This window comes from Callithrix jacchus, chromosome 15 (genome assembly GCF_049354715.1).
Source record: "Callithrix jacchus isolate 240 chromosome 15, calJac240_pri, whole genome shotgun sequence".
Lineage (NCBI taxonomy): Eukaryota > Metazoa > Chordata > Mammalia > Primates > Cebidae > Callithrix > Callithrix jacchus.
Window position 1 is genome coordinate 36,275,956 of NC_133516.1, and position 22,343 is coordinate 36,298,298.

General features: G+C 48.7%; 1 protein-coding gene across 49 annotated transcripts in view; it reads left to right on the forward strand.

The window, feature by feature from the left end:
* CACNA1D (calcium voltage-gated channel subunit alpha1 D) overlaps positions 1-22,343 on the forward strand; it is a 322,332-nt gene that overhangs the window by 257,713 nt on the left and 42,276 nt on the right. For 17 of the 49 annotated variants that reach the window (XR_013527364.1, XM_078351159.1, XM_054245746.2 and 14 more), the window contains 7 exons: positions 861-1,062; positions 3,193-3,351; positions 5,008-5,118; positions 13,742-13,825; positions 14,294-14,377; positions 21,615-21,659; positions 22,066-22,194. Coding sequence is in view for 48 of the 49 variants with exons in the window: in XM_078351159.1 (XP_078207285.1) it covers positions 861-1,062; positions 3,193-3,351; positions 5,008-5,118; positions 13,742-13,825; positions 14,294-14,377; positions 21,615-21,659; positions 22,066-22,194 (814 nt within the window). In the remaining variant the exon portion in view is untranslated. The remainder of the gene's footprint in view (positions 1-860; positions 1,063-3,192; positions 3,352-5,007; positions 5,119-13,741; positions 13,826-14,293; positions 14,378-21,614; positions 21,660-22,065; positions 22,195-22,343) is intronic. The other 32 variants (XM_078351167.1, XM_078351168.1, XM_078351172.1 and 29 more) reach the window with 5 other exon arrangements.

The window sequence follows — 22,343 nt, forward strand, 5'->3', positions numbered from 1 at the left end:
TTGGGGTGTGGATAAGAGTCAGAGAGATTTTCAGGAGCTCCTGTGGGATAGACAGTCAGATGGGGCTTGTCCATTAGGGATTTAATCCCGGGAGAATAGAAGCATGGAGTAAGGCCCTTCACTGTGTGCAGGCACTGGCTATAGTGTCAGGCTTTGAACACTGTGTTTGAGCAACTCATGATGGGAGCTGAGGAGAAAGGAGCAAACCTGGGACTTGGGGCTTGGAGGAACTGGCCCAGCTCCTGGCTCTGCCCTCAAGGAGTGTGACGTGGCACTTTGATCCCTCCCTGAATGCTTGTATGATGGGGATGACAGTAAAGTCTGCCATCCCAGATGGATGTAAGGATTAAGGAGAGGCTGTGAAAGTGTCTACGCTGCACATGGGCTGGGCCTGCAGACGTGTGGAATCTGCATCAGAATGGGGCTTATCAGTGGACTTTGCATATCTTTAATTTTAGCTCATATCTCCATTTGGGGAAGCACCCTTAGTTCTTTGAAAATACTCTGGTCACTTATTAACCTGCCGATGTGTGTAGTTTCACTTCCTCCAGTGTCTTACATGCGATACTCTTCCTCTCTGAATAGAAAGAGGCATTTTAGAATATTTGTGAAATCTTTGGATTTTCAGGTCCTCAGCATAGTCCCTCAATGATGATATCCCAGGTGCCCCCTCCTCTCGGTGCTGGCCATCTGGGTCTGAGGCTGAGGGAGAGACCTGGCTATATCCAGTGGCCCTGGGGTAGGTGCTCAGCGAGTGCTCCTGAGAGGAGCTCAGGAGAGGAAGGACCTGGGACGGCAGTGGGCTGGGCTGCTTGGGCTGAGGGGCTTGGAAGGTCCTCACTTAGTTTTTCTGTCTTTAGGTTGCTATACAAGGCCATCGACTCGAATGGGGAGAATGTCGGCCCAGTCTACAACCACCGCGTGGAGATCTCCATCTTCTTCATCATCTACATCATCATCGTGGCCTTCTTCATGATGAACATCTTTGTGGGCTTTGTCATCGTGACATTTCAAGAGCAAGGAGAAAAAGAGTATAAGAACTGTGAGCTGGACAAAAATCAGGTTAAAGTCACACACTGTTTGGGCTTCTGTCCCTTGATCAGGAGTGGAGGACCTCCTTTTTTGACTGATTTACCCCAGGCCCAGAGAAGGGTGCCCACATACCGTCTGTCCCTGGGGCTGCAGCCCTGTTCTGAGCACACCCTCAGCCCATCTGAGTCGTCACTACTGAGTGTTAGGTTTCCAGATACAGATGAGACTTTGCAATCGTGAAATCCATCCCCAGACCTGGTGGTATGAAATCAGAGAGTGCTTACGTCACCTACCATGGTCATGACCCACTAGTGATGGCTCAGAATCTTAGTTGGGGTGCTGTGGCCACTCACGTAGACACTCACAGTCCATACTGGGAGAGTCTTTAAAGCCAGTTAGGGTGGAGTTTATTGCCCTTGGTGCTGTTAGCATTTCAGGCTGGGTGGTTCTTGGTGTGTTTCCTGGGCTTTTTAGGCAGTTTAGCAGCATCCCTGGCTTTTACCTCTTAGATGCCAGTGGTTCCTCTGCCCCCGGTAGCAGTAATCAAAATGCCTCCAGACATTGCCAAATGTCTTTTGGGGGGCAAAGTTGCCCCTTGTTGAGAACTGCTGATGTAGAGGGAAATACACTACACCACCTCAGGGGAGTCAGTAACTTTGAATTTGGGACTAAGATTGTACTGGCATCATTCTTGATCTGTTTTAGCCAATCTGGTAGAAGTAGGAGCCTTTTGCTCTGGTGATGTGGTGAGGGGAGAGCCCTGTGCTCCTAGCTGTCTTCCTGCACCTACACTGTGAACCCACGGGGGCTTGATCCCTCATCTCTAAATCGAGGCCATTAAGGAACTGCTCTTTAGAGATTCCTTTCAGCCCTGAAAGAGTCGACAAGATTGAGATTCTGTTCTGGGAGTCTCCCCAGGTCCTCTATCAGTAGCATCTCTGTTTTGATGATGACATCGCAAGCAAGAATGATCTGTAGCCTAGACTTCCTGAGGGGAAGTGGCCCTAGCATGGCAAAACAGTCTGTTGCACAGCTGGCTCTGCCTACTGGGGGAAATGCGAGGACGTGCTTGCTTGGTTTGCAGGAAGATTTTCCTTTGAGTTGTCAGGGTGTCCCTGCAGACTCTACCAGTGACTGTCCGGGAGAGATCTAGCCTGGCTGTTTGCTCACCCAAGGAAGACGAGTGTTGGGGCAAGACCCAGGCCAGCCATGCACAGTCAGTGCTGTAAGTGTGTCAGCCTTTGAGGTCTAGCGCAGGCTTGAATCGGGGGTCCCTGGAGTCAGCAAGTGAGGTCAGAGCAGTGCCGGGTCCCACACACAGGGAGCTTGCGCAAAGTCTGCATCTGGAGTCAAAGTAGAAGAGTAGGTCTAGGGTCTCAATGCTGAGCTGAGGGCTCTTGGGGCCAGAGGCTCCCTCTGGGTCTGCTGTAGAGGGTGGACCAGCTCTACTGCCCAGAGTAAATGAGAAAGACAGTGCTCCACTGGGCCCTGACCTATGTTCAATCCAGCTGTCACTACTGACCACATCCTAGAAAATCTGAAATGAACACAAGTTCCCCAGCCCCAGAAGCTTCCCGATGAACACGTAGGCAGCACCCCATAAGATATTTATTGTTAACATATTCTGGCTCCTGAGGGGTATCTTGTGTGGATCCCACTAGAGGGAGTGAGCCAGCCCCTCTAGTTATTGTAAGTTTCTGTTCGTGTGGTTACTTGGCTTCCTTTCCTGGAGGACAGCACAGGAACTATAGGCGTGATCCATCTATAGATCCTCCACAGGCACGATATAGAGGAAAGGCAGTGACAAGGCCTAGACCCAGTCCTCACTCCTCTGCTTGTCTATACACTGCAGGGCCTCAAGAAAGACAGCTAAAAGCTCTGAGCCCCAGTTTTTAGTAAGCAAAATGGAGGCCACGTGGATAGGTACCCAACTTACCCCGAGGTTGCTGGGAGGGTCAGACAAGGTAATGGAGGCAGGGCCCTCGGTGACTCAAGAGTGGTGCCAGTGCCAGGAGGGGGGTCACTCGTAATCATTTTCACCACTGTCCATGGCCCCTTCCCAGGAGCTGCAGGGTGAGCTCTTTCAGAGCAGATGACCATGGGGTCCTCCTTCCCTGGAAGTGCTCAGAACCCCGTTTCTGCCCTTTTCTGCTGTTGCAGCGTCAGTGTGTTGAATACGCCTTGAAAGCACGTCCCTTGCGGAGATACATCCCCAAAAACCCCTACCAGTACAAGTTCTGGTACGTGGTGAACTCTTCGCCTTTCGAATACATGATGTTTGTCCTCATCATGCTCAACACACTCTGCTTGGCCATGCAGGTAAAAATGGAGACAGCTGTGGGGATCAGGTCCGGGCATTCCGCACAGCCCCGTGCCCCAAATGCTGAGGGTGGAATGCTGCCCCTCACAGGAGGGGTTTGATTTTTCTGATGAGTCTGGGCTATAGGTTGGCCAGAGTTCCATTCTGGCTAACAGTTGTCACGGTAGGAGTTTCTTTTGTTGAAGAAATTATCTGTACAGCACAATGGCAGGTAACATTTCCATGGAGCCTGGCAGTGGGGCTCAATTCTAGAATCAGTTACCATGGGCCTCCTGTGGCCAGGTAGTGGCTGAGGACTATAGCTCCGGAGATAGACAGCTGTTTCAATCCTGATTTTACACTGATTTTTCTGTGACTTGGGAAAACTTGCTTAAATTCCCCAGGCCTTGCTTTCTTTATTGGTAAAATGGGGAAATATGTCACATCTACCTTTGAGATAAGGTTTATGCTATAGATAATTCCTCTCAGGCACTTTGTTTTTTATTTTTTGTTTATTTTTGTTTTTGAGGCTGAGTCTTACTCTGTAGCCCAGGCTGGAATGCAGTGGCATGATCTCAGTTCACTGCAGCCTCCGCCTCCTGGGTTCAAGCAATTCTCATGCTTCAGCCTTCTGAGTGTCTGAGATTACAGGCATGTGCCACCATGCCTGGCTAAGTTTTGTATTTTCAGTAGAGACAGGGTTTCACCATGTTGGCCAGGCTGGTCTTGAACTCCTGACCTCAGGTGATCTGCTGCCTCAGCCTCCCAAAGCGCTGGGATTACAGGCATGAGCCACTGCCCGCAGACCTCTCAGACACTTTGATCTGGGCTTGTCACAGAGTAACACTCAATGTTGGAAAACAAAACGTAAGTCACACTCCTGTCCTCAAGTGGCTCTAAGCATGGCAGCAGGGAATTTTCCAGTTGATGAAGTGTTAAGTTTGACGTGAGTTACAGCTCCTTCTTACTTCAGTGAGGGCAAGAAATGCAATTCACTTTAATTGGCCACGTCAGATTATAGTGTGGTATTAACAGTGAGCGTTTTCAAAAATTACATTGCCTGGTAGATACTGCATGAGAACAGGAAGCAAAGACCAAGGTGTAGAGCCAGCTTTTGCACTGACCTTGAGAACTCCAGCACATCAAACCAGCTCTCTGTGCTGTCTGGACAGTAGGTCTAAAGATAGGGATACATTTTCTGGCCTTTTGCTTTATCTAAGAGTTCTTTTTTTAATGAAAAGGACCGTGTGCTGATGTAGGGAAAAGCGTAAAGTCAAGAAAACACTGCCTTTTATTCAACATAAACCTACGTGGCATCAAATTTATCCCTAACCAAATTCTACCTTTATTCATAGACATTTTGGTGGTATCTGCATTGTGCTCTGGTCAAGGCCCTGAACATAAAGCCCTGCCAGAAGAAAGGGTGAATTCCCTTTATCCTGAGCAGAGGAAATGGATATGTTTCCCCCTTCATCATTCAATCATCCTCATCTTGTCACAGACCCCCTGCACTTGGTGGGAGTTCACCACGTGACCTTGCAATGCCCGCAGAATTGCCGGGCGAGGGTGCTGGGCTGTGGAGGATGCCCGCAGGGGCACAGAGGGCTGGGAGCCTCCGTGTGCATGTGAAATCATGGCCGAGGCTCTGAGAATGGTCCCTCTGTCTTCATCCATAGCACTACGAGCAGTCCAAGATGTTCAATGACGCCATGGACATTCTGAACATGGTCTTCACCGGGGTGTTCACCGTCGAGATGGTTCTGAAAGTCATTGCATTTAAGCCCAAGGTGAGTTGCAGAGCCCGCTTTTCAAACTCTGTTGCTGAGTCACCCTAGAGAAGTACCCACTTCCTGTTACTCTTGTGTTACCGAATTAGGCTAAGTTGTTCTGGACGCTAACTGGGTTACCACCTGAGAACATTAAAATCTGATTAAGTCCTGTGTGTACATATGGGAAAATGAATCTGCAAAAACAAAACCTCATGAGAACAATTCTGAGAAACAGAAGAAGGGACATAGAATTGGAAATCTATAAACTGGAGATTATTTTGAAAGCCAGTTATCTGTTTGTAGAATAGTACGTATCATGCTGTGTCAGGGCAACTGCCTCATTACTTGAGCACTGGAGAAAATGTTTGAACATTAACCCATCAGAGAGAATTTGACCCTGATTATATTTTGAGATATCTAGAGACTTTGGTTTTGTTTGTGCCTGGTCCACAGCATCCTTTTTACCCTTTGAGGAAAGTTCTGGTGCTAGCTGCAGACATTCCACAGCCACCCCATCTTTTGTTTGCTAATCGAGAAAAATTTCACTTGACTTTAACCCAAAATAAAACATGAAATGTGTTCAGCTGTGCTGAGTGTCCCCTCCCAAAGGGGACGTTCAGCATGTTGTCTCCGCTTTGGGAGGGAGTGAATTCAGTTCCCCAGTTGTCAGCGGCTGCCGGGTAAGAGGCAGTGTGGATCAGTGTCAAATTGCACAGCTGTGAAACTGAACTGCATTCAAACCTCTGCTCTGGCACTTACAGCTGAAACATGTTCCTTGCTTCTTTGTGCCTCGACTTCCTCACCCATAAAATGAGGATGCGAATAGTGCCGTACCATGGGGTTGTCATGAGGAGTGAAGAGTTCCCATATGCGCACTTCTTAACAGAGTGCCTGGCGTGTAGCGCCACGCTCTGCAGACTGGTGGCCACCCCTTCTCCTAACCACCCCTATACCCTAACCCTCATCATCATCAAGCAAAGATGTTCCCTCATTCTAAAACCCTAGACAGAGGAACCATACCAAGCTGAAATGTGGGATATTTGGCTCTCAGTTTCTTCCCCAGTACAGCCAAAAACTCTCAGAGTTAAAGATGACCGAGTTCAGTGACCCAGTTAGTTATCTGTGTGTAAGGTATCTGACGACACTGATTTAATTAAGTTAGACATGGATTGTGAAATGGATGGTTTCACATACTCCACAGTTACATGATATTCTAATTCCAAACTGTTCCTTTCTTTAATTTGAATTAATCTCTATACAATCTTTATCAGATCTTTGTGGACCAAAAAGAAAGGACATTTGTAAGTGATTAATTGGGGTGATTGCAGTGGGGTCAAATTTGGCACCTTATGCATGGCCAGATGTTACTATCTCCTGTGACTTGTCCATATCTACATACATAAACATTTCCTCCTCTTCCAAATTCATCTTAATTTTCTTTGAGATTTTGGTTTGCTTCCCTCTGACCTTTACTTCTTTGAACAATATTTGTCTGGACTGATGGAAAAGGTTGCAAAGTAAGCATCGAAGGTACTTGAGAAATGCAACATGGAACCTCTCTGTGGAACATTTCCCATGAACCTGGGCCATGTCTTTCCTTGCCAGGTGATTAAGCTCTGAAGCATTTGAAAGTTGTTCCAGGCTGAAGAGAAAGCGCACTCACCCATGGTGTGTGTGTATGTCTGTGAGCGCGTACGTGCACGTGTGTGTGTGCATGTGTGTGCTCATTCCCTTCAGAAGTCCAGTGCATTGACAGCCCAGTAGTACACCGTTCAGTAGGCTGACAGCTGCCCAGAAGATCTCCAAACCTAGGAGGAGAGTTCAGTGGCGTGTGAACAGACGAGCGATACCAACGGGAAATGAGTAGCTAAGTTATAATCAGTACTGATCAGAGTTTTTAAATAGTTGGTTTCGCTAGAAACTGTGCTGCTTGTAGTTTTACTCAGCAGGGTATCTTCATAGCAGCAGACCTCACATTCCAATTGGGAGAACTGTTAAGACAGTAGCAGCAGCATCTCCACACTTGAAGAGTGCTGTCACCACACTCCCCTGGTCCAGGGAGGTGGAGTTTATACCATGTGCCTAGATGATTGGGAGAGAATCAGTTCACCAAGAAGCAATGCTCTCCTTAAAATTTTTCTGTCCTTTTTTTCTTGTTCTCTTTGGTGTTCACAAGCTCAGCGCAGGCAAGTGGTCTTTCACAAAGAAGCCAGGGAGGCCTCCTACCTCCTGGTCAGTGAGGTAGTCGGACTGAGGAGCAAGGTTGCTAAGGCTGCAGAAGGAGGAATATTCTGAGGAGGTGGCCACATGGGACCCCAGCCTCATCTCAGGAGAGCCTTTGTCTCATGGGAGGAGCTTTGTAACAGGGTCCCTCACAGCAGGGTTCTCCACCGAGTCAGGCTGGGAGGACTTGTCAGCATCTCTGTTATGGGACACAGGGTGGCAGGGTTTCCGTTGTTTCATAACGTAAATATAGAAAGTGAGGTAAGACAAAATCCTTACTGGTATGAGAAGGCATTTTGAGAGGGAAGGGTTAAAGAAAGTTGAGAAATCTGACCTTAAGGGCTTAAGGTCAGATTCCTTATATTTAAGGTCAGATTTCTTATATTTCCTTATATAAGGGAGCCTGATGGAGAAACTGGGCCACCTAAGAGAGCATCTTTAGAGGGAAATGCCCAAGGCCATGGGAGATGAGGTGACCCAGCCTCTGCTGCCCAGGAGGAAGGTGGGAGGGGGACAGAGGGAGGAAACCCAGCACTGGGAGCCTCTGCCATGGAAGAGGCCATCTTATTGCACGGAAGGAGGTGTTTTGGAGCACTGGTCAGGCAAGAGTTGGGAGCCGAAGTGCAAAAGCATTTGGAAAAAGCAAACAGGTGACTTAGCTGGTTGTGAGTTCCCAAAGGGAAAGTCCACCAGCTGGGCATTGACCTGGTGCAGCCTAGGTTATGCTTTCAACTTGGAATCAACCGGGCCTCTGTAGGGTTTTCAAAAGCAGGCCCTGGTTTAGGTGAGACATAAGCCCCGTTCTCCTAGCCTTTCCCTCCAGCTACTGGAATTCTCTAACAAGTTCTCTTGGTGCAAGGAGGAAGAGTGACTAGGAGGGGCCTTTTTCAAAGTCCTGGCTACAGCAGGTATAGAGAGCAGTTCTGTGGAGCAAGAAGAGCCTCGTCTGAGATTCCCCCTTTGTGGGATGTGACTTAGCGGGCGTTTCGCCCAGGCTGTGCTCTAGGGCAGGCTGCTTGCTACAGTTGCCAGCCTTCTCCAGTGAGCCATACTTTGTTCCCATCTTATCCTTAAAGCGTTTTGATCTTGATTCTATCCTGAAAATATACTAATTTACACTCCTAGCTACTTGGGCTGAAAAAAGTAAGGAGAAATTAGGTTTGGGAAAAGAATAAAGTATTTTGGTACTGTCCTCGTGCTGCTGTGCAGAGCTGTTGCAGGATGGGCACTGAGTCCTCCCGTCCCACCTGCTTTCGAGGGTTCTGTTACCTGTTCCAGGGTCTGTTGCAGGAGGACTGCTTCTTCCTCATCTTCCTAGAGTACCTGTTCCACCTGCTGGAGAGAAAATTTGATACTGTTTTTCTTTCAGTTCTTCATGACTACATCTCTTCTAGGAGATTTCTTTTTAAGGGCAAATAATAATTGAAACCAAATATTACTGTCCTTAGAACTTTACATTGGGCTTCTTGTTAGGATCCATCCTGTCCTTTTGTCATCGTGGTTTCCCAGAGCCCTCTCCTGGTTCTCTTCTTGCCTTGTAAGGTCATACATGCCAGAGCTTCAATGGCCGCCTCTGCAGCATGCGGACCTGCACTGCCCTTCTCTCTCCTGAGCTACTATGCCTGCCTGCCTTTAAAATGATCTCCCTGCCTGCCTCTGGCCTCAGCCCTTCCCCCTACTCCCTTTGTCAGCCCAAAGCTGACCCGATCACTCTTGCAGTGATTCTGGCACTGGCCATCTATTGCTTGAGAAAGTATATGTGATTTCCTTAGTTAAATATTCAAAGTCCTCCATGAGGCACTGGCCTGTGTATATTTCTGCCTCATTTCCTGCCATGTCTTCCCTGCCATTTCTTCTTCCCCACCCCATCCCTGAGTGTTGGCATGCTAGACCTTTCCCTGCCCATGTAATTCTGTCTGGAAGTCCTGCTTCCTCCTTGTTATCCTTGAGACCTGTGGGAAATGTTATCTCCTCTGAGACACCATCCTCACCAGCCCACCCAGAGACAGCTGTCTCCTCTGCTCCTGCAACTGTTGGGGGTGTACTATGTACCATTGTTATCAACGTGACTCCATGTCTGCCTCTCTGTTCTCTGGTGAGCAGCTGCCTGAGGTCTCAGACTGAGTCTTCTGTCTCTGGCTCTGCAGTGCTTCACGTCATGCCTGCTTCCTGGTGGTAGCTCAGTAAGATTGGTGGAATGAAGAAAGGAATAAAGGGATGATCCTGGAAGTGCAGCTTCTGGGCATGAGACAATACCTGCTTTTCTATCACCTGCTCCCTAAGAGAGCATATTTAGAGGGAAATGACCCAAGGCCATGGGAGATGAGATGATTCAGCCTCTGCTAGCCAGGAGGGAAGAAGGAGGGGGACAGAGGGAAACCCCGTGCTGGGAGCCTCCGGGATAGAAGAGGCCATCTCACTGCATGGGAGGAGGTGTTAGGGGACACAGGGTGGCAGGGTTTTGGTTGTTTCATAAAATAAATATAGAAAGTGAGGTAAGACAAAATCTGGGTGTCTGGGTAAAGCAGAGTGGAACACATCCTCCTTTATTCCCCTACTTACCTTTGGAAAGGCTTTTGCTAGTTAGAAAGCTGTCAGGCAGAGTTTCTACCACAAGTTGGCACTTTGGGTTATCACTTGGGTCAAATGCGACCCAGATAATCCCTGCCAGAAATGGGTAGGCGATCTGGCTGCCATGGTCAATGACAAAAGCACATTATTGATACAGGCTTTTTCCAATCTGCAGATGAGGGTGAAGCCAGACAGCAAAAGGAATCTGGACGTGGGTCACTTCTCTTGTTTCCCATTTGCAACCATTCCACAAACGTTGCCCCTTATCCTGTGCTGTATCCTGGCAAGAGGTCCACTAATAAGAGTCTCCTTCCAGAAGCCCACTGGCTGGCAGGAGACAACCATTGATGGATGGTGAGAATAGCGTTCTTTGAAATAATGATGCTTCCTGACTCTGAGGCCCACTTTAGTCTGGTTTATGATTTTAAATTTCCAGAGTCAGAAATGTTTCTGAGTAACACATTTACTGCATGTGGCTGACTTGCTTGGTCTTTTCAGACAGGTGGAGCTGTACACAAAAATCATAATAGATTTGACTACTGGTTCCACTTGAGAGGTCCTGGCCTCAGAATTCAGTTGTAGGAAACCACGTGATCATAGGCCAAAAGGAGAGAGCAGGGAGGGGGGCCCTCTCTTAGGAGCCGTGTCTCTTCTTATGTCTTATCTACTGGTTACAAAGATAGTATGGTGCTTTGGTGGGAGAAGAGGGGGGGAACTGAGTCATGCCACTTGACAGTGATTTTATTAAACAAGACACTACTAGATAGGGAAACAGTATGTGGGAAGAAAGGGAAGGCTGGCATATTCTGCCTCCCCTGGACTCCTGTCAGAGCCACCTGGTCAGAGCCTGTGATTTCAGCTACCTGCCTCCTGCTTCCTAGATTAAGGGTGTCAACCTTCAGTCCATCAGTAATTCTGATTTGGGCACAATTTTGTGAGCGTGAGGGGTTTCTGGAGAAAGAGAGTCAATGAAGTTGCCAAAAACTTCCAAGACCCCAAGAAAATGTTAAGTCCTTATTGTGTTGATTTAAAGGAATTTTATCCATCACAGCACACCAGCATTGAAAATATCTTAGATGCTGATGCAAATGGCCCAAAGGGAGGAACACTGATAATTCTGTACAGAGGAAGAGAGGAGCTGTTCAGGAATAAAATCTCAAAGTCAGTGATAGAGGCCGGCCTCCAGCACCCACATGGTGGGTCTGGCCTCTGGGAAGCGATGTAAATAACAGAGAGGAGCAGCATACACGGTGCAGATGCAGGCAGGGCTGGGCACACACTGCAGACGCTGTGAAGGATGGATGCTGGGTCTCCTCTGCCCTGTCAGTGCTCTGGCGGTCTAGTTGCTACTGGTGACCAAGTGTTTGATTATGGTATAAATTCCTCCCCAGAGGGGAGGGGAAGGATCACTGTGCTCTCTTTAGCTTTTGAGTTGCTCTGAACTCTGTGAAGAAAAGAGCAGGTTCTGCCCCCCAATTGTGGTCTGTGGCACTGCCACCAGTCAGAGAACTGCTTATTACCCGTTCACAACAGGGGGCATCAGCTGTAGCACTAAACACATTGATTCAGCTGGCTTTCTTGTTAGGAGACTTACTGGATGAAGGAGACTCTGCTGTGTTCCCTCACAACCTGAGGCTAGCTCTTGATCTTACCTCTGACTGCCAGTCTAGATCTCAAAGGCAGCCCATCTCTGCTCAGTTTTGCCAGCCAAGAATCATGAATTTATGCAAAGGAAAGCTAGAAAGTATAAGCTCTGCTGTTTTTAAAGTAGACCTTCTCATTAGACTTTTATACACAGATCTTCAGATTTGGGGCTCACAAGTTCCTTTTGTTGCTGAGAAAGAGGCCTGTGAGGGTAGCAGTTAGTGAGGGTAAAATGAGAGAGAGGCACTGTGATTGGAGGGCAGGCAGAGAGGTGAAGAGTGGGTTAGAAACCATGGCGGTTGCGTGGGGAAATCTTACATTATTAAGATGAAATGTAAGAAGCAAAGCCTTAGTCAGTGTCATAGCTCCCCCATAAATGCCCCAGGAGTGATGGATGGTGACTAGAATAAACATCCCTTCTCAAGTTGTTAGAACAGTCAGCACGTCCAGATCTTCCATACTGTCACAAAAGGCCATGGCTGTGCAGTGGCTTCTGCGGGGTCTGTGTTTGATCACAAGTTTCTGGGGCCTGACACCTCCAAGTACCTTTCATTCTGGTTTTCTTAATGTAGCACTAAATGCATCCAGTTTCAGGTATGCTGGGCCCCTCTGTATATCATTTGTACCTGAGTTTTCATTTCTAAAAATTGTCCAGACTTTTTGGAAAGACACAGTTGGTTTGTAGACAGAGTTGTTGATCTTGACAGTCAGTCCCTTGCCCCTTCCAGCTCTATGTGCAGTGCCTCCCCACCACCCTCTCCAATCAGGAGCGTCCCAGGGGTATTGAGAGACCGCAGGCACTAATTTAGCACCTGCTGTGCTGAGTCCAGAAGAAGATATAAAATGTCCAGCACATACATGTAGATTTATAAGTCATAATTGTGGGGATGTTATACCCTCAAAATTGTTGCAAGATAGGAGGACCTAAACAAACAGCCAGACAAAGCTGGATGACAGTAGGGTGCAAATTGGTGGAAGAAGGAGACATCACATGTGCCAAGCACTGGCTGGGTTCAAGGCTCTGGCGAGATAATGGGATTGGTGGAGTTGGGGGGCTGAATATACAGCACAGTCATCGTCCTTGAGGGCTTTTAGTTGGTAGAGCTGCAGACAAAGACCCCACGATCAGCGATCAGTAAGTAAGAGATTCAGAGTCAGTATGAGGGAGTGCTGACAGCTGGGGCTGGGAAGATTCCATCAAGGAGCATTTATCTGACCTTGAAGGAGGGTGAAGTTGAGCAGATGGAGTTGGGGTTAGGTGGTTAGGATCGCAGAGATGTCAGGAGGTGGGAAGGAACTTGGTGCTGTTTTTGAGGGATGGGACAGATTCCTCTTAGCCTAGAGGATTAAAAGGGGGAAGGAAAGAAAGCAAAAGCTGAGATGGAAGAAGGAGCCTGTTGGCTTCTGTGGAGGACAGATGGAGCCCTGGAACATCCTCTTCATTCCATACTCTTTTCTACGATAGAATATTTCTTGACATCCCCACACTGAGCCCCACCCCCACGACTGAGAGCCAGTGTCTGCCATGATGCTGTACCTCACGGTACCTGTCTCCCTGTAAGCCATTATCTAATCTCCCCATAAGCCATTATCTAAGCCCCATTATCTTATCCCCATAATCTCATCTGTGTCCTCGCCACTGAAAGTTCTTTGAAGATGGGGACTTAGTCAGCCTGCCACAAGGCATGACCTTTGTAATACTGGCTGGACTTGTGAGGACTGGAGAGCATTGAAGGAGCACAGAAATGGAAATGTGAAAGTGCTCATTAAGTGGGGTGAGTGGAGGTTCTAAGGAAGGAGTCCATCAGCTCATGAGGGTTTGGGATCATCCCTCTGGGTACCAGGGCAAGGTTGCCAAAATGCCTTCCTCTGCCCTGCAGATATTCTGCTTGGTTTGGTGCCCCTCAGGACCATGGATGTGTGTTTGAGTGTGTGCATGTGTGTGGCATGTGTGTATGTATGCATGGGTGTGTGCGTGCACGTGTGCATGGGTGTGTGTGCACCTTCTCTCTCACATAAAGGTGCATAGCCACCCCACTGTGTCCCTTTCCACCAGTGGACGGTATTGTTACCCCCCCTTTGGCTTTCCCACCCCACCTGGGTGCCATGGGAGCAGCAGGGACTTGGATTCGCCCCCATATGGTCCGTGTGGAGGATCATTCATACATGCTCATAAACGTCTGCCCTCGCCTGCTCTGTCCAGGGGTATTTTAGTGACGCCTGGAACACGTTTGACTCCCTCATCGTAATCGGCAGCATTATAGACGTGGCCCTCAGCGAAGCAGACGTGAGTATGCACCTGGCATGGCCGCCACCTGTGTCCTCTCTCTCTGTCTGTGTGTACTCCGCTCCCTGCCCTGCAGTGGCATCACCTGGACAAGTCACAGATCCCAGTCCCTTGATCCGAAACTAGGATTTCCTAATGAAAGCTGTGGGCAAGAAGCCCTGCAGGGTAGGGCCTTAGCCGAGGGCCTTTTGTAGACACAAGTCACCTTTTGGAGGACAGGCCTTTTTGCCGCATTTACCCAGGTCACTAGTAGGCAAGGTAAGATAGGATGTCTCTAATTGTTTTCATTTGCTGTGTCAGAAGTGATACCCAAAGTGGCATATCTATAACATGTTTATTTTAGGGGGATGTTTCAAGTAGCCGTGTGGTGTGGTGCTAGAATGTTCCCCTTTTATAACACTGTCCTTTTCTTCTTTTTTCCTGTGGTGCTTCCTCTCCTCTGTGGCTTCTGAATGCTTGCCCTAACAGCACTATTTCACTGATGCATGGAACACTTTTGATGCCTTAATTGTTGTTGGTAGCGTCGTTGATATTGCTATAACTGAAGTGAATGTAAGTAGCAAACTTTGTGTCCTATATCGTGGTTGTTTTCATTAAGTCTGACATAGAAGAGACCAGAGGCCCTGCCCATGAATCTCAACACACTTTAGAAATCCAGAAACAAATTTATTTTTAAAGACTAAGGATAATTTGTAGTTTTCTCTCCCTCACCCCATCTCGTTTCCCTGAAAAAGAGTGGGGAAGTCTATGTAGAATTGCCATTTGGAACTAGAACGGTATTTCAAAAGATCTGATGAAAGTTGTAAGGGCTGGGAGCTAATTGTGTGTGCGTGTGGATGTTGTCACTCACCAGCCGTGTGACCGTGAAAGTCATCCGAGCGCTGTGTGCCTCCGTCTTTCCAGCTGTACGTGGAGTTAATGACGTGCACCCTCGTCCCCACAATGGTTCTGTGAAGGCACAGGCGGGAGGCCCCACAGCTATGCCCTGAGCGTGTGGTGGCTGCTGCTCGTGCCCTCACCTGTACCATGTCTGCTCTGAGTCTAACTGGTGAATGTCCCACGCCCAAAGAGTGACACCAGCTGGTAGAAGGCTACTTAGGGCCAGGGAAAAGAGGGCCGAGTGAGAACCAGGGAGAGGGTGTCAGTACACCTTTGCTACATGCAGTAGACTCATTTGGGAGGGGAACAAGTGCAGTAGCATCATTGTAGGCAGAGTGAACCCCTCTCCCTAGAAGTGTTCTGAAAACCTCACCCCCTACTAAATTAAGAAGTGTGAGAAAGGGAGCCCCATCTGCCTCCTAGCTCCTTTTGCATCTGACCCATGCTAGACCGGGAGGCCTCAGGCAGGCAGAAAGGCCCCTGTTTACCTGATCTGTTTCCAGTTCATCAGCAAGTCTTAGTGGGCGTCCAGTGTGTGTGCCCAGGCTGTGCAGAGCCTTTCGAGAGAATGGGCAGAGCACAGGGAGGGTCTGTGTTTGGTGTTGGCTTTTGCTCCGCAGTGTCCAGCCCATTATGCTCTGCCTGGTGACATCTACAGGAGTGAGGGTTATAAGGTCCATCCTGGTGCCCAGACAGCCTACATCACACGAGGACTGTGAAATCCCTTTATGCCACCTGTCTGGGGCCATGCCGATTCTAGCGTGTAAATAGTAAGACAGTCACCAGCCTGGCAATCCCAAGACCTGGCAGTTGCAGCCCTAGTTCCAAACTGACCTGGAATCCAGTTCCCTCATGGGCCAAGTGGGGTGCATAACATCTGCCCCCTTGCCTTGCAGGTATGTTATAGTGATAAAATGATCTGAATGTTTGTGAAAATGCTTGCTAAAACCCCCAAAGTTTTAGGGAGATAAAAGGGTTTTATTCTAAATGTGGGTTATCCCTGTAATGAGTAAAATGGACTGTCAGACATGACCGTGTCCGTGGGGGTGTGGTTGAAGCTTCATCACGCCATGCCGTGACAAGGCACTCAGATGGTGCTTTGTTAGACTAGGTATGCACATCTTCTAACTCCTGAAGCCCAGACATGTAAATTCTACTTGATGTGAAATGTTGCATGTGTCAGCTATAAAATTGCCATTCATGGCATATAAATAAGTTGGTGCTAATGGGAGGTCCCTAACTGGGCAGCCCCGAACTCTCTCCCAAGTTTATGGCTAGACATCTGCCAGCTTCATCATCTCACAACACAAACTGCTTAAAGTCGCCGTGGAGGTATATTTACATGAAAATTTTGGAACATACCCTTCGGTGAGTCAGAGACAGTTTATAATGGAAGTGAAACTGCAATAAACGAGCAGCTCGGCAGGTCGCCCTGGACTGCTCAGTGCTTCTAGCACTGTTCAGGTGGTGGGTGTAAACACTTAGCTTTTGGGCACCAGGATTTGGCCAAGGTCTGTCCACCTGGGACACCCAGCTTTCTCACGCCTGACCTGCCTGCTGGCTGGCAGGGGTGTAGCACCCGTGTACTCAGGGACAGCACGCGCCTGGCTTCCTGGCTGCCTCACGTGTGCTGTGGGCTGGCCCTGCTCCTCCCGCTGCTCCTGTCCCCTCTGGCCCAGCTTTGCTCATTGGCGCCTCAGTGTTGCTGTGTTCACCTTGTACCAGTCAGGAAAGGGGCAGGTCCACACTGAAGTTTCTAGTTAGCATTTGACATTAGGTATCTGAACAAGACAGACTTTCAGGGGCCCCCTTCTTGGCATGCAATTAAACTTTCCAGTCACACAGGCAGACATTCCCAGAATGTGCTTTCAGTCAGTGACCTTTTCCCTGGTCACCTGTAGCCCAAGACCAAATATTCCTCGGCCGTGGCAATGCTGGTTCCCCAGCCTGGGCCAGGAGAACACCACCTTCAGAAATCTCAGTGTTTCCCTGCTGGGCCTTGGAACAGAGGGGATGCTCAAGGCCACCTTCACGTTTATTCAATCTTTCAACACACATGTGCTGGGCATCAACCACTCACAGGCTCTGGGCTAGGCTGTGGGGAGGCACAAAGATTAAAAAAAAAAAAAAAGACTGGGTATTCTTAACCTCTGGTGTAAATACATGACAGTGGGACTGCGGGTTCCGACACCCCAGTCCCCTCCACAATCCACAGGCAGCTCCCCTGGGGAGCAGTGCACATCACATCTGCAGTGGCCTTGTCCCCTGAGCTGTGGGGTCAGCTGTCAGCTGAGCATGAACACCCTTGGTTCATTGCTGGCTGGCTGTAGCTGCCATAAGTCATCACTGTTTGCAATGTTTAACCTGCTGTGCTCTCTCTCCCCCAACTCTGTTGATCTTTCTTTTCTGTTGCCTAATTGATTTTCATGTTGGTTTTATTTTTAGAAAATTGTAGCGGCAAGTATATATAAGCATATATACGGTGAAGTCGTTAAAGCAAAGCACTTCTAAAGACTGTGTGCTTGTTTTTGGCTCTCCACCTTTGGTTTTCACTACGCTTCACAGGACGTGCTAAGGATTGGTTGCAATCATCTGAATTGTTCCCCATCCCATATATTGTCGTCTCTTGCCTGGGGCCGTCTTGGTCAGTCACACTTGGCTCTGTGACTTGCCAACATAGTCTCCCAGAATGAATGATCTGGCTGAGAAATGATTGAATTCAGCCTGCGTTTGTATTCTTTGCAGAAATGTTTTGGGTAGTCCTTTGCATGGTCCTGCCTGCACGTGCACCAGCCTGCTCCATCCTACTGTCCCCCTCCCACCTCCCCACAGCCCGCTCAGTTCCTGGTTTGGCAGTGCTCATGGACTTGTCTCCATCACGTTTGGTCCTAACCTCACCAGGCTGCTAAAACATCAACGATGACTGGTGGGCTCCCTCTTGCTCCCTCCCTCCTTGATGCCTGTTTGTTCCTTGAATGATGACATGACCCAGCAACATATTGTCCCTAACCTGGGGATGGCTGTCACTGACATTTGTCTATTCTCATTATCATTAGTGCCTTGGAGGCAGAATACTTGTTTGGAAGCCAAGTCTGCCTTATATTACTTACCTTGAAGGAGCAGGTAAAAAGTCATTAGGGAACTCACTCTCAGAGACCCAGGGATGGTCCCTGCCTTTTAAGGTATACTGTTTGGACCAGGTGGCTGACAGTGGACCACTCATCTTCTTTTTCTGACCCCACAGTAAGGTTGTGTAGTCCCCCACTTCATATGCGAACCCTTTCCCAGGAGCCAGCTCAGCTAGGCACTGGTCGTGGACATAGACCCAGTGACCCCAAATAAAGAAGTCCTCCTTCCATAGGTGTTGCCTGCCAGCTCAGAAATAGTCAGAGGGACGCTCCCCCAAAAGACCGGCTTCTCCACAATGCCTCGGGTTACCTGGCCCAGCTGTTCTGGGATGCTGGTTTGCTTCCTATCTGAATTAGAAAACTGCATCCTCTCTTCTCTTCCAAGCACAGATAGAAATTAATACAGAAAATGAAATGGACTGATTTTGTTTGGGAACCTCATGGTCTTTTTGGCTTCCACAGTTGCAGGGGGCTGCCCCAGAGCATATGTGGTAAGAGCCTGCCTGAGAGCCCTGTAGGAAAAGGCTTGAGGGAACATCAGGAGAGCCCCCACATCAGCAGAGCCCCAGGAATCTAAGGAGCCTTCTGACATGTAGTCCAGATTCCTGAGGCTAAGGGGCTGTCTCCTGTAGGGTTCCCGGCTGAAGAATGTGACATCTTAGGGTGGGAAGGAACTGCTAAGCTTGTCTAAGCCCTGAGGAGACACTGGAGTTCCCCCTATTAAAAACTGATTAGCAGCCCCTTGAGGCTGTCCTTGAAAGTTACTAGTGAGTCCTTCCCCAGTCTGGTGTCCTCTAGGGATGTCCAGCATAGCATAGCCTACTGGCATTCCAGCTCCTCCAGCTCCCTTGATGTTCAAGCCTCCTCCATCCCTTGTAAAGAAGATGGGGATAGAGTCTAATCTCTCTGTCTGCATCCGAGTATTGATTTCTCATCAACTCGAAAAGAACCCACTGCTCAGCCACAGCAGCCTGAATGGGCTTTTCTAGCAACCCCACTCTGTATGGCAGCTCGAGACCTAAAGGGCATTAGCTAGTACGGGCTACCTGCTAACTACTTAGGCCAGCTTTACCCTGGCCCAGGACTGGAGTTCTCAGCTCTGGCAGCACATTTGAATCACCAAGGAGCTTTTAAAATTCCCAGCATGCAGGCTGGGTGTGGCGACTCACACCTGCAATCCCAGCACTCTGGGAGGCCGAGGTAGGCAGATCACCTGAGGTCAGGAGTTGGAGACTGGTCTGGCCAACATGGCGAAATCTCATTTCTACTGAAAATACAAAAAAATTAGGCAGGCAAGGTGTCGGGCACCTGTAATCCCAGCTACTCATGAGGCTGAGGCAGAAGAATCACTGAAACCCTGTAAACAGAGGTTGCAGTGAGCCAAGATCATGCCACTACACTCCAGCCTGGGTGACAGAGGGAAACTCCACCTTAAAAAAATAATAATAAAATTCCCAACATGGAGACATGCCCCCGATTCATTAAGTAAGAATCTCTGCGGCAGGACAGAGATTTTGTTAAAGATCCCCAGGTGCGTTTAGTGTGCAGGCTGGCATGAGAGCTGACCTGCCCTTTCATTGGGCTGACATTTGTCATTTGGGCAAAGCCATCCTCAGGGTTCTTTAAATTTGTACAATATTTTGGCAACTTGCACTGTCCCCCGGGAGCTGCTGGTCACATCCTCCCCTGAAGCAGCCCTCTCTGCCCAGGGGTGCGTGGTGGGAGGGGAGGTGTCGAGGGCACGCTGGAGGGCGCATGAAGCCTGGTGTGCTGTTTGCTCTTTCCTTTCTCCCTCGCATGTTGTGCTGCCCTGTCCCTTTACAAATGCTGTCTCCTCCTCCCTTTTCTTTAAACAACAGAATATTCATGGTTTGAAGTTCATAGTCCATAGGTTGTCACATTTCAAAGATAACAGTTGAAGAGATGTACACTTCGAAATTCAGTTCAGTTGCTGACTTTCAAGAACCCTAAGGAAGGGGGACATGAATGGCCTATCAGACTCGAAGCAGAGTAGGGAGAGGCACGAAGGAGGGTCTAAGGCCAGACTGTGGTTAGGAGCGTCTCCCCGACCAACAGGTCCTGCAGGTCTGATACATAAGTCGTGCATGTTTCAAAAGGGTAACTGTAGAGCCGTCTGTCTCGTGCACACTGACTGGTCCCCTTAAATCAGGCAAGCAGAGGCATGCATGCATGCACACTTAGCACACACACTCACCCCACACTCCAGCCAAACAGGCCAGAGTGGAGCCTTCTGTGCACAGCCTTAGTGAGAATGATGTGAAAGACGATGAGAAGTTTAAAAAATTAATTCCTTCCTTTGTTAAGGTCTTAAGTTGAAAAACATTATCTGTCCCTTGAAGGAGGTGGTATTTCTTTTGAGATGAGCTAATGGAAGAGGGAAATAAAAATAGCAGCCCTGGGTTCTTGATAAACCTGTTGCAGAGTTTCCATTCTGAGCATCCCAGGAGAAGCAAGGACCTGTTTTAAACTCTGTCAGACCTGTTGATCTTGGGTTCATAGTCACGTTGCTGATTTTCAGTTGTTCTGTAATATGCTCCAACCCCTTATTTTCTGTGAATTTTGTAGAATTTCTCTTTGGTCTCAGGAGGGAGCCCTTGATGCTAGAGAGGCTTCAGAACTGAGCTCTTCTTTCCCTGGATCCCCAGGGAGGAGGCCCTCAAGAAGTGTGCACATCCAGATGTGTACACGTTTCTTAACTTTGCAGACACACTGTACAGAAAGGCTCCTTGAAGCCCCTAACCAGAAGAGCCTCATTCCTTTCTGTCGGGGGAGAGAGGCCGGCACATGCTGGCTCTGGTTCCACTTACTGTTGCTCTTGAATGTAAAGATGCCTCCTGGTGCTAGCTGGAGTTTGCTTCCAACTCTGCGTTCAGACACTTTCTGAATACTCGGGAAGTGTCAGGCACCATGCTGGGTATGGCGTGGAGTAAGGCAAGGCCCCTGCCCTCCCTGGGGGTGGGGGTTGGGGAGCAGGTGAGCACCAGCCATTACAGATTCTGTATCCTGGAATCCAAAGAACAACAGTGCAGCCAGACCCTGGAGGAAGTGGAGCTGCTGAACCTCAGGAGAGCTGGTCCTCCACTCTTTCTTCCAAAGACTTATATAGACCTGAATTTCCTCTTATGTGAAAGCTATCTGAGCTGTGGGGTGGGCAGCAAGGGCTTGTGTAGGGAAGCCCGCCTCTCTCCTCCTCACCCTGACTCAGTGTGTCCAGCTCCTCAGCAGCCCCACCAGAGAGGCTGATGTCAGATGTACACTGCCCAGGCGTTTGGTCTCATGGGAACAGAGTGTGGTCCCAGGGAGTTTGTGGCTCATAGGCAGGCACCACTGTTTGCCCCGCTACCAGAGACATTCCGTTCTCTGGGGTAGGAGGCCTGCTGCAGAGAGACTAGTTTCTGAGACCCGTAGCCCTGATTAAGCCAAGAGAACTAACCTGTCTGTGAGAAGCAGGGGCAGGCTCTGCATCTGTCTCTAGGGACAGTTGAGGTCTTGAGACACTGTTCTTACTGGATGCCTGTTAGCCTGGGCACAGCGTGTCCTTGGACATGAATTAGAAAGTGGTAGCGTGTCTGTGCCCACGTCCATGGCTGCCTGCCCTCAAGTCCAGCTCCAAGGAAAGCCACTGGTATTTTCTCGGGGAGGGAGCAGGTGTGTTGTCCAAAGACAGGAGGCACACATTTTTTAAAAGGGGGAAATGCTCTCCAGAACCATTGACACCTTCCTGGTTCATTAATCCATTTTCAATCTTTGATTTCTTAAAGCCAACTGAAAGTGAAACTGTCCCTGTCCCAACTGCTACACCTGGGGTAAGATCAGCAACTAGTCCCCAGGGGCTGGACCTTTTCCTTGAGTTTATTTGACCATGTCGAGTTTTCCACTGGTTTTTCTGTATTCTCCATGATTGTCCTTCCAGAACAGTGTCTGCAGTGGTTTGCATTCATCATCAGTGTCCAGTACTGTTGACCAGCCCAGCGTTCTCCTCTAACACAGTAGAACACGTGGACATGCATGTGCTGTGTGGACGCAGTTTCCCAAGCTCTGTGTTGTTAGCATGTAACTCTTCCTTTCATATCATGCTTTTTAAGATGAAAAGGTCCCAGAATCACATCTTCAGTTCTTACCTCTGTCACCTTTGCATCCGTTGCTGTTTTTCTGAAAGTGTTGCATGTTCTACTTTCCAATGGGTTTGACCTCTCCATGATAACCCTTCAGAACTCTGAAGAGAGCAGTAGAATCTCCATCACCTTTTTCCGTCTTTTCCGAGTGATGCGATTGGTGAAGCTCCTCAGCAGGGGGGAAGGCATCCGGACATTGCTGTGGACTTTTATTAAGTCCTTTCAGGTAAGGGCCATGCTAAGGACTTCTCTCTTTGTCTTTGAAGATCATATGTAAGTCAATGATTGTGCCCATCCTAGAGGACCCAGGCTCCCCCTGTGTGGACTTAGGTCAATAGAACAAGTGGAATGCCGGAGAGACCCAACTTACCATTT